The sequence below is a fragment of the Neofelis nebulosa genome, chromosome 2, assembly GCF_028018385.1.
Source record: "Neofelis nebulosa isolate mNeoNeb1 chromosome 2, mNeoNeb1.pri, whole genome shotgun sequence".
Lineage (NCBI taxonomy): Eukaryota > Metazoa > Chordata > Mammalia > Carnivora > Felidae > Neofelis > Neofelis nebulosa.
In genome coordinates, this window is record NC_080783.1 from 7,706,971 (window position 1) to 7,729,359 (window position 22,389).

General features: G+C 40.0%; 1 protein-coding gene across 6 annotated transcripts in view; it reads right to left on the reverse strand.

Annotated features, from left to right (window-relative positions):
• DIS3L2 (DIS3 like 3'-5' exoribonuclease 2) overlaps positions 1–22,389 on the reverse strand; it is a 346,483-nt gene that overhangs the window by 155,243 nt on the left and 168,851 nt on the right. For all 6 annotated transcript variants that reach the window (XM_058701221.1, XM_058701232.1, XM_058701212.1 and 3 more), the window contains one exon: positions 13,762–13,935. In XM_058701221.1, coding sequence (XP_058557204.1) covers positions 13,762–13,935 — 174 coding nt within the window. The remainder of the gene's footprint in view (positions 1–13,761; positions 13,936–22,389) is intronic.

Below are 22,389 nucleotides of genomic sequence, written 5' to 3' on the forward strand. Positions count from 1 at the left end.
GCTGTCAGCACAGAGCCCGCTGTGGGGCTCGAACTCAGGGACTGTGAGATCATGACATGAGCTGAAGTCGGACGCTCAACCAACTGAGCCATTCAGGCGCCCCTTAATCTGCATTTTCTAATGGCTAATCATGTTAAACACCTTTTTTACGTGCTCATTTGCCTTCTGTATGTCCTCTCCAAGTACATGTCATGTGCTCATTTTCTAACTGGACTGCTTTTATATTATTGAGCTTTAAGGGTTCTTTATGTATTGTAGATACAGTCCTTTATGGGATACGTGGTTTGCAAACATTTTCTCCCAGGCTAGCTTTCTTTTCATCCTTTTAACAGAGTCTTTCACAGACAAAAAGGTTTTACTTTTGATGAGAACCAATTTATCAATCTTTTCTTTAAAAAAATTTTTTTTAATGGTTATATTTATTTTTGAGCCAGAGAGAGACAGAGCATGAGTGGGGGAGGGGCAGAGAGAGAGGGCGACAGAATCTGAAGCAGGCTCCATGCTCTGAGCTGTCAACACGGGGTTCGAACTCGTCAACCGGGATATCATGACCTGAGCCGAAGTCGGACACTCAACCAACTGGGCCACCCAGGAGCCCCATCAATCTTTTCTTACATTGGCTATGCTTTTTGTGTCTCGTCTAAGAACTCTTTACCTAGTCTTATACCATGTAAGTATCTTATGCTCTTTTTTAAAAATGTTTATTTATATTTTTTGAGAGACAGAGCGAGAGGGAGAGGGAGAGGGAGGGGGAGAGGGCGGGGGAGAGGGGGGGAGAGAGAGAGAGAGAGAGAGGGAGAGGGAGAGGGAGAGGGAGAGGGAGAGGGAGAGAGAGAGAGAGAGGGAGAGAGAGAGGGAGAGGGAGAGAGAGAGGGAGGGGGAGAGGGCGGGGGAGAGGGGGGAGAGAGAGAGAGAGAGAGAGAGAGAGAGAGGGAGAGGGAGAGGGAGAGAGAGAGAGAGAGGGAGAGAGAGAGAGAGAGGGAGAGAGAGAGAGGGAGAGGGAGAGAGAGAGAGAGAGAGAGAGAGGGAGGAAAAACATCAGCGGGGGAGGGGCAGAGAGAGAGAGAATCTGAAGTAGGTTCCAGGCTCTGAGCTAACTCAGAGCCTGACACAGGGCTCGAACCCACAAACTATGAGATCATGATGCGAGCCGGAGTCGGACACTTAACTGACTGAGCTACCCAGGTGCCCCTATGCTCTTTTCTGTAAAAGTTTTACAGCTCTACATTTTATATTTAAGTCTATGATCCTTTTTGAGTTAGTTTTTGCACAAGGCATGAGGTTTAGGCCAAGGTTCATTTATTTGCCGATGCACACCCAATTCTTCCAACACCATTTGTTGAAAAGGCTACTCTTCCTCCACTGAGTTGCCTTTGCTCCTTATCAAATATTAATTGGGCATATTTGTGTGGCTCTAACTCTGGGTTTTCTATTCTGTTTCATTAATCTATGTGCCTATCCCTTCTAGTTTTTTGCAGATACTCTTTATCAAGTTGACAGTCTTCTCTTTTCCTAATCTGCTGAAGAGTTTTTAGTACATACGTGTGTTGGGACTTTTTCCAAATGCCTCTTCTGTAATAACTGACAAGATATGATTTATGTTTTATTCTGTTGATAGGATAGATTACATGCATTGATTTTTCTATCTAGAGATAGAATTCACATACTATAAAATACGCCCTTTTAACATGTACGATTCAATCTTTGTGCAGGTGGCAGTACGAATGAGGTTTATCCAAAGTGCAACTACGGCTAGCTGAAAAAATAAATAAATAAATAAATAAATAAATAAATAAATAAATAAATAAATAAATAAATAAATAAAAATTTTAAATGCATGAATCAGAGGTTTTCAGTCTCTGCAGAGGGTTGTGTAATCTTTTCCACGACCTAATTCCATAACACGTTCGTGACCCAAAAAGAAACGCCATACCCATTAAGAGTAATTCCTTGTTCCTCCTTCCCCGTAGCCCCTAGCAACCACTAATTGACTTTCTTATCATACACTACATGGCCTTTTATATCTGGCTTCTTTCGTCTGGCATAACGTTTTGAAGGTTCATCCATGCTGTGGCCCGTAGCAGTACTTTTTTCCCTTTTATGGCCAAATAATATTGCAATGCATGGATATACCACATATCGTTTATGCCTTTATCAGATGATGGACATTTGGATTGTTTCCATTTTGGGCTATTACAGATAAGGCCGCTATAAACATTTGTGTACAAATTTTTGTGTGGATATGTTTTCCATTCTATAGGAGTCAAATTACTGGGTCATAAACTCTACGTTTAAACCTTTGAGAAACTGCCAAAATGTTCTCCAAAGTGGCTTTGTTGTGTGGTACGTACACATTTTAGACCACTACGCCTTCCTGATGGAATGATCCGTTTAACATTATGTCCCTCTTTGTCTCTAGTAATTTTCTTTGCACTGAAGTCTATTTTATCTGATGATAATATAGCTTCTCTTGCTTTTTTAAAATTGATATTTGCATGGTATATCATTTTTTATCATTTTGCTTTAAACCCACCTATGTCACTGTATTCAAAATAAGTTTGTTTCGAAATCTAATTACTGGATCTTTTTTTTTTTAATATTTATTTTTGAGAGAGAAAGAGAGAGAGAAGAGAGAAGAGAGAGAGAGAAAGTGCGAGCAGGGGAGAAGCAGAGAGAGAGAGGGAGATACAGAATCCAAAGCAGGCTCCAGGCTCCGAGCTGTCAGCACAGAGCCTGATGTGGGGCTCAAACCCATGAACCATGAGATCATGACCTGAGCTGAAGGCGGACACTTAACCAACTGAGCCACCCAGGTGCCCCTGGATCATGCTTTTTTATCCATCCCACTAATCTCTGTCTTTCAATTGGTGTTTTTAGGCAACTTACATTAAGGGCAATTATTAATATGTTATAGGTTAAGTTGCCATTTTTACATTTTGTTTTCTGTTTGTTGCCTCTCTTTCTCGTTACAATGTTTTTCTTGTAGGTTAAATGAACATTGTGTTTTTGATTCCATCTTGATGGTTTATAAAGTTACCACTGTGTAGTTTTCTTAGTGGTTGCTCTAGGTACCACAATATACATAAGTTGTACAGTCTACTGTATCAACTTCTTACTACTTCAAGAAACCCCGAATTCCACTTAGGTTCCTTTACCCTCTCTACATTCTAAATACTTTTCCCACACACTTTGAGCACTACTTTATTTAGTGCTAGAACTTTCGTTTCAACCATCAAATGTGATTTAAGAAACTCATGAGAACAGTTCATGATGTTTCCCATTTTTTACCCATTCTCATATTCTTCTTTCCATTCTGATATTCCAAGTCATCTTATGTTATCATTTCCTTTCTGTTTAGAGAACTTTCTTCAGTCATCCCTTCAGGGTATATTGACTAGCAACAACTTCTCTTAGCTTTCCTATGTCTGAAAACGCTTTTATTTCCTCTTCATCTCTGAAGGATATTTTTGCTGGAAACAGAATTCATGGTGGACAATTCTTTTCTTTCAGTACTTGAGAAATCTGCCACTTTCTTCTGGCCTCCACAGTTTCCAATGCGAAACTATTACCATTTGAATTGGTGTTCTCTTAAAAGACTTCCCTCTGCTTCAAAGATTCTTTCCTTGTATTCAGGTTTCAGAAGTTTAAATATGATGTGTCTTGGCATTAGTTCCTTTGGGTTTATGCTGTTTGGGGTTGTGATGTTGTGATTTATAATAAGAAATATAAATTTGGTCTTCATCCCTGTTTCTGGCACAGAGCTCCTAAAACCCTTAGAATTTCCTAAATGATAACAGCAATAAAGATGTCTTTTGATATTCATAGCAAATCCCTTTCAACCACACCCGAGTTCATGTTAATGAGATAACTTCTGGAAAGCATTTAAGTGTGGGGGCTGGTTGTCAGGGGCATCAACCACCATGTGATCAGAGGGCTGGAACTTTCAGCCCGACTTCCAACCTCAGGTGAGGGGGGAGGGGCTAGAGAGTGAATTCATTCACCATTGGCCAATGATCTAATCAATCATGCCTATGTAATGGAGCCTCCATAAAAACCCAAAAGGATAGGGTTAGAGAGCATCCAGGCTGGTGTATGTGTGTGCAGTGCTGAGAGGACATCGTGTCCAGAGAAAGCATGGAACCTCCATGTCACGTTCCCTCGGACCTTGCCCTATGCGTCTCTTTCATCTAGATGTGCCAGAGTTCTATTCTTTTACAAGAAACCAGTAATCTAGTAAGTAAATTATTTTCCTGACTGAGTTCTGTGAGCTACACTAGTAAATTAATCAAACCCAAGGAGGGGGCCTAGGAATCCTCAATTTATGGCCTGCTGGACAGAAGCACAGGTAACAAGATGGACTTGCAACAGGCATTTGAAGTTGGAGGGGGCAATCTTGTGGGATTGAGCCCCTAACCTATGGAATCTGATACTATCTCTAGGTTGACAGTGTGAGAATTGAGTTCAACTACAGGACACCCAGCTGGTGCCACAGAGATGTTTATGGAATTGAAAACCCAACACTTTTGGCATGAGAAGTGAAGCAGTGTTGTAGTCAAAGACTGAAAGTCAAGGACACACAGAAGAGTGTGTTTTTCTTTACAGGAGTCAGCTCAGTTTACTGAAGACTTATCTTTGGCCAAATTTGGGGCGTTATCAGCCATTACTTCTTTGAATACATTTGCCGTTCCATTCACTCTCTCCTCTCACTCTGGGACTCCGATGACACAAATGTTAGCTCTTTTGTTATAAGCGCATAAATCCTTCTTGCTCAAACTAGGTAAATTCTATTGATCTGTCTTCAAGTTCACTAATTCTATCCTATAATCTCTAATCTACTATTGAGCTCTGGATAGTTTTTGTTTTGTTTTGTTTTGTTTTTGGTGACAGTATTTCTTACTTTGATATTTTCCATTTGGTTCTTTTTAAAAATTTCTTTGTTGACATTTTCTATTTTTTTATTTGTTTCAAGAGAATTTGTAATTATTTGTTAAAGCATGTTCATAAAGGTTGCTTTAAAATCCTTGTCAGATAATTGCAACATGTGATTTATTTTGGTACTGATATCAGCTATACATTCTCATTCAAATTATGGTTTTCCTGGTGTGATGAGTGCATTTCAATTGTATACTAGACATTTTGGATGTTATATTAGGAAGGAGACTCTGGATCCTATATGGTCTGTTGTGGGGTTTTTTGTAAGCAGTCTCCTACCGAGGTGTAGCTGAAGGGCCAGGTGAGTGTACACGTTCAACTTCCTACTGAATCCCGCTGCTACCAACCCAGCACAGACTCACAAGGCCTCCCTGTAGGTCGCAATCCATCCCTCCCATCAGCCCTGCCGACATCTTCCTGGTCAAAAGGGGGCACCAATTCACACTGTCTCACGCACTCCAAGTGTGGGTGTAAACTAAACTCCCTGCGAAGCCCCACCGCCACCAGGAAGGGGAAAAGCAAAAATCTGATATATACTGCCTTATCACTAGTTTTGGGGCATAAGCTGAACTCCCTGTTGACATTAGGAGTGGGGAGTAGGTGAGTGAGATATTTCTGTATATAAATATAATTGATTCTATACCAAGGTCTCTGCTTATGGTGGCAGGAGGTGCAGGCTCAGCTGGCACTGAGCTGCACTGACACCAGGGGGTGTGCTGTGGAAACCAGCCCTGACTCATCGCATCTCTGCTGCCAGGCAGGGAAGGAGGCTCGTCTTATCTCTGGGAGTTGCCGGCACTATTCTCACGGACAACTGGAACGCTGCCTACTTGCGCTGGAGAGGGGACAGAAGCTCAGCTCCACTGCCAGCTCTGCCAATCTACCCGAGCAGGGGAATCAGAACACAACCTGCTCCCACTGGATGAGGAACAGGGTCTGCTCCTCGCTTGGCTCCACGGACACCGTCCCAAAAGGGAAACTGCAGCATGCCTGCTTCCACTGGGAAGGGGAAGGAAGAAAGCTCCTTACTTGGTTCCACGGACACTACCCTAGCAGGGGAAGGCAAACACTACCAACAACTTCTGCCGCGCAGGGGATGGAAGATTAGGCCCGCCTAGATCTTACACCTCCCAAATGGAATCAGAGCGCCACCTTCATCAGAAGATGAAGTCACTGTATGGCCCCACAGACACCACCAGGCAGGGGAAACTAGGGCGCTGCTGCTTGAGTTCATGGGATAGGATGGGGTGTATGGAATATTAACACCTTGCTCGGTCCCAGCGAAACCATGACGTGTGCATGTGAGTGCACGTGCACGTTTCTCTTGGTGTTTGGCTGGAGAACGGTGGGTATTGCCAAAAAAGGTTTCTGTTGTTAGACCACCCTTTCCTTGGTCTTTTGGCTGGAGGAGAAAGGTTTCTCTTAAAGATCTTTCTTCTTGTGCCTTTTGGTCATTCCAGGTTGGCGACTTCTACAACACCCTGTCTGGGCTATATGCGAGGCAATGAGGAAAACCAGGGGGATCACTGGTATGTTCCTTAAGTCCTGAGACCCCTGTGCAGACTGCCTTCTCTTTTCCACCTTTCTGGAACTTCCCATGCTTGTTTGTTGTGTCATGTCATGTCCATCCATATTTTTGGTAAGAAGGAGGGCCAGGAGGAACAGGGGCACTCTATCTTTGTCAGAAACAGAAGTTGTTCCTCATTTTACTAAAGTAATTATAACATCTTATTTATTCTTTAAGACGTTTTCCTCATCAATTTTCATATTACACAGCAAACTCTCTGAAGGCACTGGATTGTGTTTTGTCAATATTCATTTTCCCAGGAACACTGAAAGGAAACAGGAACGAATCCCAGAACTTGCTTTAAAACACGTTATATTCAACCAATGAACACATGTTCTGCCAATGCTTTCTAAACAAAACTTTGTCTTTTCCTCCCCCCCTTTTATCCTATACGCGTGTGTTTACACACGTAATTTATTATATACCAAGTACTGAGCTAGAGTCTAGAAACAGAAAGACAAGTGAGCCTGAACCCTTGTTCTTGAGGGCTTTGCCACCCATCAGGGTAGCGTCGCCCGCAGGGAAGTTAGAGTGCAGTGTGGCAACTGCTATAAATAGGTGTGAACAAATGGTGAAGGGAGAGGAGAGTGGGGCACGACTGACTATTCCAGAGTGAGACGGCAAAGGCAGGTAAGACAGGCCCTGGAAAGCAGACGAAGGGCAGGGCAGGGCAGGGTAGGGCATGGGCAAGATGCAGAGCTATGAGAGAGTAAAATGGTTTGGGGAAAGATGAAGGGCTGAATCAGAACAGGAAGCTAAGAAATTTATTTCCCTCTTTTCCTATTGTCAATAAAGTTGATAACTTCATTTTTTTCACTTATACTGATATGAATTATCAAGCTACCCAACATTTTCAAGTCTTAAGAATGATTTGCCCATACAATTATGTACTTCTCATGGCTCTCATTTTCAAATTCTACCTTCCTTTCCCACGCACCGGTATCTTTGGTGGGAGGCTTGTTTCTTTCCCAAAACTTTCTGCTGGAAAGTGCCCTCTTTTATCTCCAGCCCAGGCATTAAAAAGTGGAGAGATGTGAGAGTGACATCAGAACAGGCAGAGCATAGAGCTCTGAGAAGCCGCTACTCCATATGAGCATTAGGCCCCATTAATCTTTGGTATGTTCTATGAGTTACTTGTAATTTCATAAACAGTGAATCGGGATTTATGTGAATGGAATAATATCTCGCCAGTGGTTTCAAATGACAATGACGGCTTCCTTGTTTAATGCAGAACAATTTAATGCTGCTCTGTTCCAGGTAAGGAAAGAAGGGATTCCCTTGGCAATGAAGAGCTGAGATTTAAAGCATGATCCTCGGATTTTCTGTGTAGCCCACAGGGAGGCACAGTCAATGCATCTGTCAGATAAGTGTGGCCGCTGGTCACCGATGGAATACCACCTCTTTCAAGTGCAAGGATGAGACGATCGTGAATAACTCCAAAAGGACATCTCAAACCCAGAATCATACTCCATCAGAGTGAGCACGTTTTGAAATACTTAGTCTGAGGAACACTAGGTCCATGAGATGATCCATGAGCAAAAGCTCTAAGAAATCTATTACCCCACTGTTTTCTAAAAATATTTGGCCACAGAACCCTTTTACTTCATGACAGCCTATTAAAATCCCAAAGGACTCACGACCTACCAATACTGTTTGGAAAATCCTAACCTGATCGAATAACCCATTTTACCAAGGATGAAAGTGCTCTCTCTCTGCCTCCCCAAATTTAATGAATCTGTTCAAGGTCACCCCGCCGGTTCCCCGGAGAGCTGGGACTACCTTCTGGTACTCCTTCTATGCTGCCACCCTCCCTCACCAGAGGAACCTTTTCTAAATGGCAATTTAATCATACTGGACTTCCTGATACACAACAAGATCATTAGTCATTTAATGTTAGTTATGTTTGAAAGCTTTCCCACAAAAGGGTTGACCTGAAAGAGGTTAGTATTATATGTCTCTCCTTTCAAGTAGCTATTTCAAGGTTGGTTTTACCTGGAGTGAGAGGAAATGTCTGTCTATTTGGAACAGTTCCATCTTGAAGATATTTCAATATTTCTTGCCACAGCACCCTTTCTGTGCTCAGTATTTTTAGCTCACTGTTTTCTATTTTGGCAGCCGAGAAGCTGCAGTTTGTAATTTTACCTCCAGCTTCATATTTCTTCTTAAAAGTGAATACAATGTCCTGTTTATAATAATAAAATCACTAGTTGGCAGAAGGACATTAAATGGAAAAAAAAAAAAAAAAGAGAAAGCAATTGGAAAATTTAGAGCAAGCAATTTTAAGTGCCAAGTTTCACATTTGTAATGGTCCAGTGGAGGTCACTGGGCACCCTTTTTATTGAGGGGACAGTAAAGAAATAGATACCCACAAGTTCTCCTGTGAAAAGTGATAGATACCACCTCTACTTCAAGGAAGCTCGTATTTTACTGAAAAGTGATGTGATCCAAACTTCCACAATATTACTAACTATAGGAAAAATATAAAAATCAGTTTAGCGTGGTATTTTCCCCCTCCAATATTTAGGTTTCCATTTTCCACTTTAATTGAGCTTTTAAGCTTTGGTTTCCTATTCCAGTTTAGCAACAAAGGAAAGAAAATAATAAGAATGAAATTAGCAATAATTGGAGCCAGTCTCAGAAATAACCTTGGGGTTTCTTGGGCTCCTGGTGCAACCCCCTTTGAGCAGTTTCCTTGGATACATTCTCTTCCTGATCCCCAAAGGCCTGAAGTACTGGTGTCGCTTGCTTTTTCCTTTTCTTTTCTTCTCTTTTTTTAACCTCAGATGCCCTGCTAAAGAGAGCTGCAGGTCTAGGCCATGCGAGCAGGGATTCTCCAGGGACTAGAGCTCTAGGTCCAGAAAAATGGTGTTCCCGATCAGAAGGGCCAGATCACCCCTAGGAGTTTACACCAGCCTTCCTTCTTGAAAATTGCTAACCAACCATTTTTCTTTTCAAAATAAACACTATTTCTCTCAACTTCAGTTTGCAAAATATTACCCCAATTCCACTGGACTAAAAAACTGGAATTTTACTGACATAATTGGATTATGAGGTTTAAAGATTGATGGAACTTTTCTGTTCCAAATATAATTGTTCAAATATCAAACCTAAACGGGTATGTAGAAGTCCTTATGCAGCTACAGCCAGAGTAACACTGCGGCCTCCATGGCAGAAGGGGTCAGGAAGCCATTGGAGCTGTGAGCCCGGTTACAGAAGGATCTGGAGTCTTAGAGGAAGGCGTCACCTTTTCTGCAGCTGCAGCCTATCATTGAATGAAGACTGCTTTGGTCACTCTAGTTCCCTCTATGCCTGCCCACTTTTCAGATCTCAGCGCAAGCACCAATGCCCTTGGCAGTTTGTTCATACTGATATTACAGCACTTGTGTTACTCTGCAGTAATTTATCTGAGTGTAAATCTGTCTCCCTGAGAAAGAGTAAATTCCTAAAGAACAAGAATTGGGTCTCACTTGTCTTTGTATTTCCAGTAACTAACTTAGTACTTGGAGTATGTTACATGTACCCATATAAAAATAACATATATAAATAGTTGTATATAGAAGACAGAAAAAGAAAAATGGCAAAGGTTTTACTTGGGAGTTTATAGAGTATGTATTAATTTACTCACAGCACATGTTTTTTAGTGGGTGCTGGGACTCATTCCGAGTTTTTCTGACATTAATTCGAAGGCACTGGACCCCTGAGCAGAAGAAATCATAGTACTACAAACTCTTGTACCCAGTACCTCTCCCCTCTGTCACAACTCCGTCCAAATACCGAGTCCCTACTGCCCATGAATGGCATTCAATTACTTCCTATGTTTTCAGCCAACTGTGATCGGTGGGTACTTGCCTATGCCCCGTACATGGATTTATGGAAATTACCTAGTTTTAGCTAAACTAATCATTACAAAATAGGCAAGTGGCTAAAAAAGATTATTACAAAGATCCACAGACTAAAGGTAATGCTCAACTATACTAATTCTACTAATACCAAGAAAATAGAAAAGTTGACATTTCTTCTCCTCCCAATATAAATTCATCATCAGCCACATTATGATTTCAAAACAATGACCGTCAATCATATGTTATCCAGCAGGTCCTTAGGAAAAAATAAACACACTTACTCTGTATCTTCAAGGTAAAAGTGATGTTTTAACAATGAGAAAAAAAGTGATTGATTTCTAAACGAAAATAAAATAAGAAACTCAGATTTTGAAGACAACATTTTTAAAAAGGGTGTTTGAAATGTTAGACAATTTGGGGACCTAAAAATGATCTTAGAGTATAAACTGTAAAACTACTCATATCTATACACTTAAACTTCCTGACAGAATTTTCTAACTAGTTTTTAAAGATGCTAACTGAAGAATAACCAGATTATGAGCCCATATTTAAAAAATCTAAAAAAAAAATGTAGCAGCTTTCAATTAGTTCACAAGACCTGATGGACACGATGAAGGATGAAAAGTTATTAGCTGGATTATACTTCTGAATATAATTGGTTAATAGGACTAAAAAAAGTGAGTATTATGATTTAGTTAAGTTCAACTCACTTCTGCTGAGGTATCTTTTTCAGTTCTGATAACCATTAAATCTAAAACTAAGTATCAAAATACACTGAACTTATAATCAGATTTTTGTGTTTCTATATCGTAGGCTGTGAAAGCAAAAATTGAAAAAAAATAATAAAGAATTTCAATCACACTGCTCTCACCAAAAGTAAAATTATTAATGTGAAGTTTTCTATACCTTTTTAAAGTAAACAGCTTTCTACACCTTTTTAAAGTAAAATAAAAATATCTTCAGAATTTATTTTATTCTCACTTTTCTACTTTTATGTATATAATGTACATGACAAATTAGCAAAGCAGTAAATATATTTGTGATTTTAAAATAAAGACATACACATTATTGGGAATGCGTGTTCAAAAAAGTTTAGAGATTACCACTACAGGTACCAGGAAGCAGTTGAAAGATTTTAAGCCCAAGGAGTAAAATAAATCAGATTTGAATTTTAGAAACATAATGCTAGAGGTAATAGGCAAGGAAAAAGTGTTGGGAGGTGTAAGTGGATTCAAAAAAAAAAAAAAAAAAAAAAAACCAACTCTGTTGCTATGCTCATAGCAGAGGGCATCCTATGAGCTCCCTGTATCTCTGGAACCTTTCACAGAACACATGAGCATGTTTTAAAAGAAGTCTTCTGCACAGCAAGGCCTCCTGCTCTGTGGTCTAACCCAGAAGGCAACAGGAGCCAAAGAAAAAGGTGAGGTGGGGCTATGAGAAGCAATGGAGAACACGCTAGAAGGGCTGACTGCTGAAGTGCCTTATTATTTATCCACAGGCTAGGAATCAGGCTAGAAAAGACTAAGCGCCTCTCTTTTCTGATATTCCCATTTATAATTTTTAAAAGACATAAAAGTTATTTTAAAAAGTAATTCGAAAAATAGAGCAATTTACAAATTGAAGTAAAATATTGCCTCCCTACCCCCAGCTATTCCACCGAGTCCACACATGATAATCACCGTCAACAGTTCGATGTATTTCCTTCCAGACCTTTTTCTGTGCATATATACTTTTATATGTGCAGATACATGTATGCATGTGTATACATGCACATTTGGAGAGCATTTTTATATAATATATTTGGCAAGATATTATGGTCATCCTTTTAGGACAGTCCACATGGATCTAGCTTTTGATGGCGGCTTCTGGAATGCTACCTTGCTGATATGACACAGGTTATTTAACCATTCCTTTGTTGAGGGACATTGGAAGTGTCACTTTTACAACAGAGCAGCAATGAACATTCTCATACATCTATCCTTGTACACTTCTTTGGGTAGGATGGATTCCTGGAAGTCAAGTTTTTGGGTGAAAGGGTAGGTACATTTCAAATGTTGATAGTTACTGTGGAATGGCTACACTGACCTATAGCACAAACAATAAAGTTCAGGCATTCATTCTCAGTAAAATTTTTTTTTATGGATTCCTAGGTTTAGGAAAAGACGTCAGAAAACAAGCCCCTCAATTTGTATATGAGAAAATGAAGGTTCAGAGAGGGTAAGGTTTGGGCCCAAGATCTAAAGCCCAGGATGAGATAACTGACCAGCAGGAGTTCTGTGAGTGGTGGTCACTGCTGAAAGCCAGGACAGTAACTTCAGTTAAGTGACATCAAATATAAAGTGTGTTCCACCAATAAGTAGGAAAGGGGACTGTCATCTCCTTTTCCTTGCTTACGCTTGGCAAGAAAAAAAAAAGGCAGTAAATTCCTAAAAGATACAACAGCAAGAGGGGGCAGAGAAGGAGGATTCTCAAACTAGGTGGAGTAACGGGCACTGAGCGCGAAGGGATCATAAGTTCAGCCGCAAGAAGCGAGCAAGTGTGGTGGAAACGACTCTGACACGGGATGACCTTAGCGAAAAACCTTCCACAGCCTCAGTGGGTTGTACGAAAAGTTTCTTGGTTCTAAATATCTCCATGTGGCATCCAAAATGAATGCCAGTACTGAAACCAAATTCTGAAGAGAAATATCAGAAAAGAACTAACATCCCACAATGAAGAAACATCTTCAAAGAAGATGTTGTTATAAAAATACCACAAAAGTACTTTCCAACAAATTCCAGACCTAAAAGTAAAGCTTTAAAATGAAGCTCCAAGCACAGAAGCTTTGAATCCTTTGTTCTGTGCCTGAAGAGGCCCATGTGAAGGAAGGTACTTCTGACCAGATAACACTGTCTTTATTCAACCAGACCTATGGGGCGTAACAAGGAGAAGAAAAGATGGCAATTGTATCTTTTGAAATTAGAATGGTCTGGAAGAGAGGTGGGCATACTTTTTCTCCAAGGGGCCAGAGAGCCCTTTGCACACCATATGGTCTCTGTTGCAACTATTCAACCTAATGTTGTAGTACAAAAAGACAGCCATAGAAAAAAATACAACCACGTAAGCATGGCTGTGTTCCAATACAACTTAATGGATGCTAAAATTTGAATTTCATAGAGTTTTCATTAAAGATTCTTTTCATTTTGATTTTTTCCAATCACTTAAAAATACAAAAACCATTCTTAGCTCTTGGGCTGTGCATAAACAGGCAGTGATTTAGTGCACCATAATTTGCCAATATTTGGTACAGAGCACTTAATTCTCAATAGAACTGAACTTGAATGTTGGTGGAAAGATGGAAATATCTGAGCCTCGTCCCTAAGAAGTTAAGTTTGAAGTTAGGTAGAAACGTGTTGTTCTTAAAGAGCTTCAGATATTTACCTTAAATCTCTTCTCTTGCTGAATTCCTCTGGTGGGATTGTCCAGGGCAGACCTTGAGGAAGACAGTCTAGAACTTCTGAAGAAAAATCAGAGAAATCCACACCATACTCTGTTAGTATTCCTTCTGTTTCAGGCTCAATTTCACCAGCCTGCCCAAGACTCTTAGCCAGATGCCTGTGGACAGGACAGAGAGGAACAACTATGTTAGTGAATAAATGGACCACTGGCATCATTTATTCTCTAAAAGAGAAGGTAGTAGGAAAATCTTCAAAACCTCCTGTCCGAATTTCCCCAGCAAGAACACCATCACCAGTGAGTAGGGGGCCAAGGAGAAGAGACGGTGATACTCTTGTCCTGTTAAATCCCTGTCTACAGTATAATTTTAACTTTCTCCAGGAATTCTGATGCGGGGAGTTGGGCCAGCTGGCCTTTCTTGGGCCTCTTGCAATTGTTTTTCATGAAAAAGTCAAATTGATATCGGTAAAAGCCTTTTGTCAATTCCTTCTCTTGCAAACACCTTTAGAGACAATTCTGATCAGCTCAATTAACTGTTAAGTCATTAGTTTCATAGCACCTACACATTAAGTCATGCTCACTAGATTGAATCTGACACTTACGTATTTTTCACAATTCTAACTTTTACCTTAATATATTGAATATTTTCATCTGAACACACAAGTAATATATGTTCACTGTAGAGAAGTTAGAAAATACAGAAATGCACCAAGAAGAAAGTTAAAATTATCTATAATCTGGTCATTTGGCAAACCACCATTCACATTTTGGGGTGTTGGTCTATTAAAAGTAAGATTGCATTTAATAGGCTAGTTCTGATGCTATGGGTAGGGTTCCACCCTTCAGAAGGCAAATATCACTCTTCATCTGTGGGTCCTATAAAACAAAACTGATAGTGCTCAATTCTCCTAAGTATTGGCATGCTATGTTCAGACTATAAGCCTTAAGTTAGGTGTTGAACAGGAGACAGTCTTCCTGTAAGGAGTTTAGCTCTGGCATTAGGGCTGTCTCTGGAGCCATTCAATTTCTTTGAAGAAGATTCTGTATCCTTTGTAAGGGCAGATGCCTGGCTGTCAGAGTTCTTAAGTGCACAGTGGTAGAGGGAGAGACTGGGGATGCGGTGGCCTCATATGCAGACTTCTAATGAATTCCCATCTTCAGGCTTGCTACTGGAACTGGGCAGTGGTGGCAGCAGGGCTGGCCCCACCTCTCATGTGCCAGCCAAGAGAAGCCAGCCCATAGTTGGCACACACAACTGCCCCCCAGCATAGGTTCGAGGCAGCCTGCGGGTTGCCTGTGGGCTGCTCACATATAACATGGGCTCAGACCAGTGCTACGTTCTCCGACTTAGGCGGTGATCTCCCAGAAAGCATACCAAAAAGCCAAAGGCAGCAAAAATATGAGGGAAAAAATACAGAAAGCTGTCAGGAAGATCCATAAATATTTGGAAATTAAAAAACCAGTGGGCTAAAAAAAAATTAGAAAATATTTCAAAATGAATAAAACACAATATGTCAATATTTGTGAAAAGCAGCTAAAGCATTACTTTGAGGGAAATTTATGTTTTAAATGAATGCTCATATTAGAAAAGAAGAAATGTGTCAAATCAGTGATCTAAGCTTCTATCCGAAAAAATTGAAAAAAGAAAAGCAAGTAAGATCCCAGGTAAGCAGAAGGAAGAAAATAATTAAGAAATAAGGATCACTGGACAGAAAACGAAGAATAAAGAAAACCAATAAAATCCAAAGTTGATTCTTTGAAAAGAGAATAAAATAGGTAAGTTTCTAGTGAGGCTAATCAAGAATAAGAAGTTACCAGAATCAGGAATGAGAGAGGAAACATCCTACAAGCATTAATGCTTGTAGATCCTACAAGCATTAAGAGGACAAGAGAATTATGAATGGCTTTAAGCCAATACATTCAACAACTTGCATGGAATGGATAAATTCCTTGAAAAACACAAACTGCCTAAGATTATTCAAACGAAACCAATACCTAAATACTCCTATATCTATTTTAAAAACTGAATTCATCGTTTAAAACCTTCCTACAAAGAAAACTCCACGCCCAGATAGCTTCACTGGCAAATGTCGCCATGGACAGCATTAAGAAAGAATTAATACCAATTCCATACAAACTATTTCAGAATACAGACAAGGGTGGAACACTTTCCAACTGGTTTCATGAAGCCAGCATTACCTTGAAACCAAAATCAGACAAAGGATTCATGAGGTCAATATCCCTCGTGAACACAGACTGAAAATTCTTATGAAATGTTAGCAGACAGAAATAGCAATACAGTTGACCCTTGAACAATGAGGTTGAACTGTGTGGGTCTACTTACCGGAGATTTTTTTCAATGGGTAAATACAGTATTGTAAATGTATTTTCCCTTCCTTATGATTTTCTTAACATTTCCTTTTCTCTAGCTTACTTTGTTGTAGGACTAGAGTATAAAATACACATAACATACAAAATAAGTGTTAATTGACCGTTTGTGTTATTGGTAAGGCTTCCACTCAATAGTAGACTATTAGTAGTCAAATTTGGAAAAAGTCAAAAGTTATATACAGATTTTCAACTGTGTGAGAGTTCAGTGCCACTATCCCTGCATTGTTCAAGGGTTAACTATATATAAAAAGGATAATACATCATGACCAAGTAAAGGTTTAAATATGTATGTATTTTTAATATGTATTTATTTTGAGAGAGAGAGAACACACAAGCAGGGCAGGGGGAAAGGGAGAGGGAGAGGGAGAGGGAGAGGGAGAGACAGAGAGAGAGAGAGAATTCCAAGCAGGCTCCACATTGTCAGTGCACAGTCCAATGTAGGGCTCAAACTCACGAACTGTGAGATCATGACCTGAGCTGACATTGAGAGTTGGATGCTTAACCAACTGAGCCACCCAGGCACCCTGATGACCAAGTGAAGATTTAAAGATTTGTCCAACATTCAAAAATCAATATAATTTACCATATTAGCAAAAAATGAGAAAAATATACAATCATTTTGATAGATGCAGAAAAAGCATGGACAAAATTCAACATACATTCATGATCAAAACTCTGAATAAATGAGTAATGAAAAGGAAATCCTCAACTTGATTAATGGCCCCTATGAAAACTCTAGAGCTAATAGCAAAACTTAATGGTGACATACTACATGCTTTCCTCTGGACCAGGAAGACAACAAGGGTGTTAACTCTCACCAGTATTATTAAACATGGCATTGGAGGTCCCACTGAGTGCCATAATGCAAGAAAAGGAAAGAAAAAGCACACAAATTAGAAAAGAAGACTTCTACCTGACATGTAAATGGGCCAAAGAACTACAGTTTCCATTAAAGAAATGACTAGTCTGCTACATAATGCCAGGCCTTTATAGAAGACCCCTCTCATTCTATGAAAACCAGAGGCCAGCACGCTGTGTATGACTTAGACTCTGCCATAACTCATGACTTTGAATGTGGAGAGAATGACACAAAAACCGAGAGATGCTTAAGATTCATTCGTGGCAGCCGGAATGGTTTCCAGTGATCGCAGTGGTAGTAGCAGTGTCCAGTGGCAATGTTGTTCTGAGAAAGCACTGGGAGGAACCATTGGCATTGTGGCCAAACTAATCCTGATAAAAGATGATGATTGGACTTCTTGTCCTTGGCTCTCCAGATTTGCCTTTGTTCTCCCCTACAATTTTCTTAAACATTCAAGATTCTTACTAATTTCTGTGGGTGGCGCCTGGGTGGCTCAATCGGTTAAGCGTCCGACTCTTGATCTCAGCTCACGTCTTGAGCTCAGGGTCATAAGTGTAAGCCCCACAGTGGGCACGAAGCCTACTTAAAGAAAAAAAAGGAGGGGGGGGTACCTTGGTGGCTCAGTCAGTTAAATGTCCAACTTCAGCTTGGGTCATGATCTCGTGGTTCATGAGTTCGAGCCTGCATCAGGCTCTGTACTGACAGCTCAGAGCCTGGACCTGCTTCAGATTCTTTGTCTCCCTCTCTCTCTGTCCATCCCCTGCTCACACTCTGTCTCTGTCTCAAAAATAAACATTAAAAAAAAAAAAAGAATCTAGACATGGGGCTCTTGGCTGGCTCAGTCAGTTGAGGATGGAACATTTGATTTTAGGGTTGTCAGTTTAAGCCTCACATTGGGCGTAGAGCTTACTTAAAAATAAACCAAAGGTTCTATACAGTTAAAGACTCAAGTCTCATTAATTTTCAAAATGACTACATTATTACCTGTGTTCACTAGAATGAAATTCCTATTGAGGATTTAAGGAATCTGTTGTCACTAACTTTGAAGTTTGAAGCACATTTTGGAAATTAATGGGACCTGAGTTACTTCCAACCCATCTATTATTCTCATAGGTTCCTGAGGTTCTGTTTTCTACATTCATCTTCTAAAACTAATGCCTTTATCTGTCTGGGTTCTTGGTTGCAAGCACAAGAAACTAACTGAATGGAAAAGGAATTTACTGAAAAGAAATCAAGGGGCTCACAGAAAGTGAGAGGCTTGAAGAACCTGAAAAAGGGATGTAAGCAAAGAGTTACATGGTCAGCCTCTAAGTTCTTGATTCCAGGCTAAGCTGAAAACTCAGGGACTTCCTATGTATATCAAACAGATATTTTGTTTTTGTTTTATTTATTTATTTGTTTGTTTGTTTATTTGAGAAGGAGAGAGCATGAGCAGAGGAGGGGCAGAGAGAGGAGAGGACAGAGGATCTGAAGTGGGCTCTGCATGGACAGCAGAGAGCCCAATGTGGGGCTCGAACTCATGAACTGCGAGATCATGACCTGAGCTGAAGGCAGACACTTAACCGACTGAGCCACCCAGGTGCCTCTCAAACAAGTATTTTGAATCCCTTGTAGCTGCCAGGATAAGTATGGGGGGGGGAGGGAATTCAAAGGGCAGTAAATTATTACATCATTAAATTCAGGGTCTCACTGAGTCTCTCATGTGAAATGTGGGGGTACTAATCACAAAGAATAAGACTTAGAGAACCAGACACTCTTTTTCTACACACACACACACACACACACACACACACACACACACACACACACGCACACTATTATATAGGAGGATGCAGAAAGGTCTGAGGACCTTGGATGCCTAGTTCCAACTGACCTTCCATTGTCATGAATCATAAGTGGACTATGATAGGGTTATATCCATTCTAAGGGGTGGTCTCTGAAAAGAGAGTAGAGCAGAAACTTCCTCCCTGTAAGCAGAACTTCAAGCAATATATCCATGGTCTATTTTGGCTGAAGAAACATGGCCTGATGAGCAGTTGCTACAAGTTTAGCAGATCACAGGGAGCTGAAAGAAGAAAGACTGGAGTACTGGTGACAAGGACATCTGGGGAAGAGACATGGGCATGAAATGGGCCTACTGAAATGAACCCAGAGTATGACTGTTTGTGCTCCATAAGAATGCTCAGCAAAAGACTTCCACTGTGGAAGCAGGACGATTTGTCCCGAGAATGTCAACCAACCTCCTTCCTCAACCATTGCAGTGTTTGCTCAATGGGAATAAAAACAAGGTACAAAGCAGCAGAAAATTAGCTCCACAGCATAAACTTCCTCTCACTAATGAGGACCTGACTACCGCACCTGCAGGATGCCAGGATGCCAGCAGCAACCAGCTCTGAGCCTCTGATTCAGAACCACAGCAAGAAGACCCACCAACTACTTGATAGCAGATTGAGTTTGCTGAGCTCTTCTGTGATAGAGAGGGCAGTTACTTCTCTCCACTGAAAGAAACACTAACTCTGGATTTGGGTTTGCTACCTTCATTTGGTCCACCCATCTTGCGTATAGAAACGCAACCCACAGATTTACCAAATTATCTTTTAAACTATTATATTACTCAACACTGTACGTAACTGAGGATTTAGTCTTCCAGAAGTAGCAAAGCTCACTGAATTGCACGGATTAGAATGGTGTAATAGCGTACTAATGAACTAAATTGGAAGGCAACATCTTATGAGGCTGGACTGCTATCCTCTAGGTATAATGTTGCTCTTAGTATCCTAGATTCAAGCATATGGTCTGGGAACCAAGAGTTCATGGGAGGAGTTGGGCCTTTCAATATCATATTTAAGACCCATTCCCAATAATACTCACCTCTACAACTGAAAGATTTTAATATTGCTAGGGCTATAGTCATGATTCCTCTGAATTGGAAGCTAGACTCCCAATTGATAAAACAAGGCACAAAGTATACTACCCATTTCCTGGGGGGGGGGGGGGGAACATATTTGCAATTCAAGCCAGTTGAGGGATAACTCAGAAGTAAAGATTCAAGAGTGGTGAGTAATAATGCAGAGAAGTTAATCACAGATTATGTTGAGACATGAAATTGCCAATATATTTGACCATTTACCCATAAAACACAATTTCACACGATTCTACCCTAATGTATCACAAATCACATAAAATAATTAATTACGCAAAATCAGATAGCATAGTTTCTGGGGATGTATAAACAATGAGGTAGATCATATGGAGAATGCAGAGAATGAAACTAGTGTGAAAAGAAACACATTCTTCTATGTGGTGAAAGCATCAGTAACAGTCTCTGTGAGGCAGACTTAAAACACTGGCCACCCTACTCTTAGCTGGTGATTTTAGAATGGCCAAAAATGATTATCTTATGCCTGAAGTGGGAAAGGGTCTAAACATTTCAACAAAAGACACTTTATAATATCCAACTTTTAAAATATAGTACTAAAATCTGGGAAGACACCATTATTTAAAGATGGGAAGGAGACATCCCAGACATTCCATTAAAAAAAAAAATACTGCGTGTCAACAGGAAGAAACAAGGTAAAGAAATGGCAGAAGAAGAAAAAAAAAACATATTCTGTAAGTATGTGGCCACAGAAATTGGTATCTTGACCAAAGATATTCACAAGAATATATCACCACTATAAGGAAAGAGCTCAAAGATGCAAGTGCATATTAAAAACATTAATTTTACAAAAGGAAATAAAAACCTAGTGCTTTAGACCTAGGAAATAAGTAGAGAAGAAAAATAAAACCACTCCAAAATGAAGGTCATTTAAAAAATTTTTTTTAAGTTTATTTTTGAGAGACAAGAGAGACAGAGCACGAGGAGGGGGAGGAGCAGAGGGAGAGGGAGACACAGGATCTGAAGGAGGCTCCAGGCTCCGAGCTGTCAGCACAGAGCCTGACGCTGGGCTCGAACCCACGAACTGTGAGATCATGACCTGAGCTAAAGTCAGTTGCTTAACCGATGGAGCCACCCAGGCGCCCCAAGTGAAGGTCATTTTTGACGGAGGTAACTAAGGAAGGAGGTAACTAATGAAGACTAACTCTGAAAAAAAATAAGGTTCATTGAGAAAAAGCTTGAGAGAAGTGAGGAAGATGAAATTGGAAAGTACAAAGAGTGTTTTAAAAGATTACAGAGAAAACAGACAGATATGAAAGGCAGATGAAGGAGATCCAACTTTGGAATAAGGGGTATTCCTGAAGGAACTAGATATATGGAATAGAAAACATTTTCCATGCCATTAAGACAACTTTCCTGAAATAAAAGAAATTTCACATAGAGAAAGTATATGCCATGTCTCAGGGAAAACTAATGCAGAAAATCACCACTGAAACATAGCCTAGTGAAGCCTACTGGACTTTGAAGATGAAGATTTCTAAGTGCAAGAACTCGAAGAATATAGTTCTCATAAACCTGTTCTGAAAAACTACTAGATGAAGAACTATGGCCTACCAAGAAATGAAGAAATGTCCCCAGAAGACTGGTGCTGAGTACCGAATCCACCTCTGTGGGGGTGGGGCGGTGAAAAAGACGGAGGACAAAAGTAAGCTGGTAAAGGTGGACTTAATATTAATCATCAGAACAAGTCATATCACTCACTGAATGTTAACTGAAATTTAATGAAAAAAAAAGTTGTCTTTTATTTAGTTTTATTGGTGCTTTCTGTTCTGGCAAAATTTTTCACTAGACTCTATTTTGAATCCAAAGAATCTTGACTTGTTTACCAAAATTACAATACGGCTCGTAAAGACAAAATTATATTTTGGTTACAGCTTCCAAATGTAATCAATGACTCCAAGTTTCTATTAGTAGTAATTAGCATTTATTTTACTAAGTTCCAAAGAACATTTCTCAAGTACCTTATTTAAATAAATTTATTATAGATTTTCACCGGAGATAGAATTGACAGCACCATAGCCAGGATAGCCTGCAGGAGATAAAAATCTAACCAGTCAGCCTGCTGAAAGAGCTCAAGCATTTGGCTTTGGATGTCCCAGAAAAAATCTTAACGCTATTTTACTCGTAAATTCTGCTGCCACCCTAAAAACCAGAATACCTTGGGATCTAAACAGAAGCATGACCTACTAGGGAACTGACTTATATACATTGCCTATTTGTCTTACAGAAGGGTTTGCTTTCATTTTTTAATTTTGGTTAAAATTTTACTTAAAATGAATACTGCAAGTAAAATTCCCTTCCATATGTTATAGTTCCAATATTATAGCTTTCTAGGTAGTTTCTGTCTTCATTGTCTTAAAAGATCACAACAGCTGCTTTTGGACAACTATGATTCAAAGTTGCATCAAAATGTCTGGCCAATTCT